The 4,791-nt window shown below is 43.7% G+C and overlaps 1 protein-coding gene across 8 annotated transcripts in view; it reads right to left on the bottom strand.

Moving 5' to 3' along the window:
• Nucleotides 1–2,143: 2,143 nt before the first annotated feature.
• The window catches only part of ABCC1 (ATP binding cassette subfamily C member 1 (ABCC1 blood group)), a 47,736-nt gene continuing 45,088 nt past the window's right edge, over nt 2,144–4,791 (bottom strand). For all 8 annotated transcript variants that reach the window (XM_064672891.1, XM_064672883.1, XM_064672885.1 and 5 more), the window contains 2 exons: nt 4,301–4,495; nt 2,144–3,663 (listed from right to left, as the gene is read on the bottom strand). In XM_064672891.1, coding sequence (XP_064528961.1) covers nt 3,555–3,663; nt 4,301–4,495 — 304 coding nt within the window. In that variant the 3' untranslated portion in view covers nt 2,144–3,554. The remainder of the gene's footprint in view (nt 3,664–4,300; nt 4,496–4,791) is intronic.

The raw sequence follows: 4,791 nt of genomic DNA, 5'->3' as shown, positions 1-4,791 counted from the left end.
TCTCTTCAGTAAGCTAAAGTACATGCTCCCACTGCAGTGCCCACTCCCTGTGTCCCAGATCTTTCAGAGCTGGCATTAGCTTTGCTGCATGAAGGAAAATATGTGACATCAAGGCATTTAAAGAACATAAGTGTCTGCTACATGACTCCGAGCTCAGATGCTAAAATTCCGTGCCACATCCCTGAATTTATTCCAGCAGCTGGAAGGACACTCAGCACCCTGGGCTGCACTATCACCATTCCAGGCTGGATGGCACCAGAGTCCTTGCACTGGAGGTCACCAGCCATCAGGCTACACTGTGGTGCAAGTGTCCCAAGGACTAAATGAGCATTTAGTCCACACAACACGTACAAAAATGGAAACAGATTAAATGAGGAAAATCTAGCAGTTTTAATGCCAGATTCTGACACCTTACCTTGCAGGGAGTTGTACCATTTTCTGCAGTTGACCCCAGTAGCACTGAGTGCTGTCCCAGCTGCAATAGGATCTCACAGTTACACTGCTCCTACCTCAAGGTACCCCAAGTACGTTTATGATGCTGCTCTTACACAGGTTCTGTGGGAAGAAGCTGCATTTGTTCAGCTGCCTGTGTGCAGTGAAGGTTAGTTCAGACTGATCCTCATCATGCATATTACACTTTTGTTCAAGTTACATCCAGATAAGATAGTCATCATTTTATGAGAACAGACATTTGGAATCAGGATCATGAATCAATGCAGCAACAGCACAAAGCACTGACAGGTATTTAGGGCATGTAGAAAAGAGTTTCTACTTGAGAGCTAGGGCAGAACAGTTTGTGCCAGCAAGTGTATAAATATATAAAACTGGGAGAACAGCGATGTGTATTAACCACCATAGCACTGAAAAAGAACAAAACACACGAGTAGCAATCTGCTGACCCCTTGCTGCACTGTTTAGAAGGTTATACTGCAAAATACAGTATTTTAGACATACAGTTCCCCAAATGATCACAAACAACCCATGAATAGGACAGAGAACATTCAGTGACACTTCTCAGAGCAGCCAGTTTCAGATCACAAATTCAGTTAAAGTCATTTCTACACAGACAACTCCACTGCAAACATGTTACACAATTCTGCAAGCTCTGTATTTCAAACAACCATGACCCTCAGTGCAGTTCCATGGTTTTTAAAGGAGTCACATGAATATGTTAAGGCTTCTAATCGGTGTGCAACAAAAAGCATTATTTCCTCCAATCTGAAATCAGTTTCCACCAAAGTAAACTCTAGCAACACAACTTCCTTTGAACTCCATCCCAAACCAGCAGAGCTCTCAGGAACAAGGTACACTAATCCCACGTGGCTGTTCAAAGGCATTTGAAATCTGTCTGAATTTCCTCACTGGACATTCTCTGCAGCTCCGCCATGAGGAAGGAGTTGGTGATAACTGGTTTGCACAGGCAAGGAGAGAGCACAGGGAGCTCTGCTGTCTGGTCATCCAATGCCAGTGGCCCTCCACCATTTCCTTCACAGGGCTCTCCTAGGATGGGGTGGAAGGGGAGGATCACAAAGTGTTCCTGGATGACTGTCCCCAAGCAGGAAAGGTGTCTCAGTGGCATTCATGGTTCCTCCTCTGGGTCTCCTCTGCAAGGAGAGTACAACACCACCAGCTACACACCTCACCCGACAGACCCATCTCTCTGAACTCTGTTCCTTACAAGACACTTGCTCCAATCATTCCACCCTTCTGTCCATCACAGCCCTGCAGAAGAGATTAGTGACTTGAAAACTAAAACCCACTGCTCCTCCCCAAACTCCCAAATCAACCCCTGCTTATTCCACTTCCACACAGCAAATTAACACCAAGCTGCCCAGGACATGTGGCATTCACAGGCCATGGACACCAAGGGTGTGACAAAGGTCCAAAGCACCACTGACTCCTGCTCTGCTGATCCATCACTATTACCTGGTCTGCTCAGCAAACCATAAAATGATCCAGTCTGCCACAGCACACAGGTATCTGCGCTCATGGCTTCTTACCCACCATCCTAACAACACCCAGACATCAGGCCAAGCAGTCTGATTAGTCTAAGCAGGACCAATAATTTCTATTTTCAAGGCAAAAACCTGAACTGACAAAGCTAACCCTTTGTCAAATACAAACCAAGAAATGACAAATCATGTTTTCTTTCAAACAATGTTTTTACTGCAAGTTCTTTGCAAATATTTGTATAGTCATTACAAAAAAATACCAAAGAAAATTTCAGTCTATTCAATTTCAGAGAGTCATAATTTACAAAAAAATAAATAGCTTTACTCTAAGGACAACAATTGTCTAGTATTAAGGTCAGCAATATCAATCACAGAAGTCCACATTCTCAGTGCTGAGTATTTGTGTCCATCTGACTTAGTTTGCCTTCTTCCAGCATTTTCCTTTAAAATAAGACTAATCAGAACATTAGAAAAGTAAATTTTCTCTTACCACAGAAAAATGAAAATACAACCTGGATCTTGAAAACCAGACTCCATTGCTAATTGAATTGTTAGACCCCTCTGACACACAACTTTAAAAACAGTAATTTTTTTAAACAACTGTAACAGAACATTTTCCCACAAAATTTAAGAGTCAACAGCAGCAGCATGAAGGGCATGTTTCTTTGATATAAGGCTAATGGTCCTTGATGTGGCAGAATTAAAGCACAGAACTGCCAAAGCCAAGGGTTTTACAATCAATGTCACACCGAGCCTGCAACCCCTGCCCAGACAAATCCTCACTTCTCAGCCTCGTCCCCACAGGTGTCACCAGGATTGGGCACCCAAGTCAGAATTCCTGAGTGAACTGGGTGTAAGATACTGCACACTGCAATGCACCAGCTGCTGCACCAATTTGGTTTTGGAGTGATTGTCATTCCAGACATGCTTAAATACTGCTATCAAGTTGACTGTGCTTTTTGACTTCAGCACTACCGACATTATAGAGAACTTGCTGCTATACGCTGTAAACACATGAAACCTTTAGGACAATGCATAAAGCATTAACCATGTACAGTAAATGCCATAATGAGAACGTCTGGCACACGTTATTTCACAAGGAAAAAAAAAATCTTTGGACTATAGTACTATATGCCACAAAATGTTCCAGGTGCATCCCACAATAGATGGCTCATCAAATGAGGAATCCGCAAACAAGTAAATAATTAGCATTTGCAAAAATGTTTTAAACCAAAAAAAAAAAAAGAGGGAGGGAACTTCAGAACATAAGAGCAGATGAGAAGTAAAAGCTTTTCTGAACTTCTCTGATGAATCACTCCACCTTATATTTTAGCATATAATGACAGGTTTCAGGCAAAAATTAGAAGTCTCTGCAGTGTTTTGCACAGTGGATGTGCTTCTCCTAAAGTTGGCTAAAATCAATACTAAGGAGAAATAAAAAAAGAAAAAAATTGCATTTTTATGTTACTTCCATTGCCATGCTCTGGCCAACTTCACTATGTCTCAAGCTGAGCTGTATGGTTCACTCCAGCTCAGGGGAAGTTACAGTTCGCCAAATGTATCACCTCCCTCTTCCCCACAGGAACTAAACAAGTTCAAGTGCTACACCAAGCCTGAATCTTTGGCCATGCTGTAGAAAATGCCTCTTTCCCGAAGGAGCTGCTCTGGGCTTCCACACTCCACCACTTCTCCTCTCTCCAGGACTAAAACTCTGTAAAACAAGCAAGGGCAGGGGGGGAAAGAAGAAAAAATGGTCAGAAGAAGATCCACAAAGCCAGTGAACACAGACACAGAAACTGTGTAGGGTATCCTACAGAGAGACAGAAACTGACTGTTGGTATCCATTCTGTGCAAGGGAAGACAGTCCTGACTGTATGAACAGACTGAGGTTCTCACTGTCCTTCCTGACCTCACTGCAGATGGTCTGTCTGCTCAGCCTTCAACCACACCTTAGCAAGGCAGCTGACCATGGGGGAGGCTGTTTGAACTATAACCAAAAGTGATGGATAGTGAAATGTCAAATAAACTTCAGAGGGCAAGATCTGCCCCTTTGACTCCTTATGCTGTCTGTGCCTAAATTAGGACAAGACCCAGGAACAGACTCCTGTCCTTGCCTCCCTCCCCTTTCCAGGTTTTCTAGGCAGGAACAGCACAACAGCAATGCCACAGAGGGATGAGAAGAGCCCCACAGGCCAAGCACAGGCACCGTGAGCCAAAACACACACCCCACCCATCAAAACAGGGACTGCAGCATCCTTGTGGAGAGGTGGCTAAAAATGACCACAAGGATTCCCATAGAGCACAATGCAGGTCACACCTTCATCAAGATAAAACCGGTATAGCTTTACCTCGTGTAGTCCATGATCGTGTTCAGACGATGTGCTATAGTTAATACAGTACATTCTTCAAATTGAGACTTTATCGTCGACTGTATAAGCTTATCTGTTTCAAGATCAACAGCAGCTGTGGCTTCATCCAGAACCAGGATTTTGGACTTCCTGAGCAGAGCTCGTGCCAGGCACACCAGCTGGCGCTGTCCCACACTACACAGATGGGATGGGAGGGTGGGGAAAAAAGTCAGAACAAGCCGGCAGTGTTCATTTTGAAACCTAGCAATTCCTTGTTCTAAAGATAAGGTCAGTCTTACTAATTCCCTGCAGAATATCTAACAGTGTCTGAAACTGCAACACCCCTCAAATCAAGTCCTGGCAACGTAGTAAGAGAATGCATTACAAGTGGTTTCACCATAACTGCACCAGGCTGATTCAGCAAATCAGTGCACTGTTGAGGACTGGACTTTAAATGGTTTCTACAGACTGAACACATATATCCCTCTTAG

The sequence above is a fragment of the Pseudopipra pipra genome, chromosome 16 (genome assembly GCF_036250125.1).
Source record: "Pseudopipra pipra isolate bDixPip1 chromosome 16, bDixPip1.hap1, whole genome shotgun sequence".
Taxonomy (NCBI): domain Eukaryota; kingdom Metazoa; phylum Chordata; class Aves; order Passeriformes; family Pipridae; genus Pseudopipra; species Pseudopipra pipra.
This window is presented reverse-complemented; position numbering and strand designations above follow the sequence as displayed.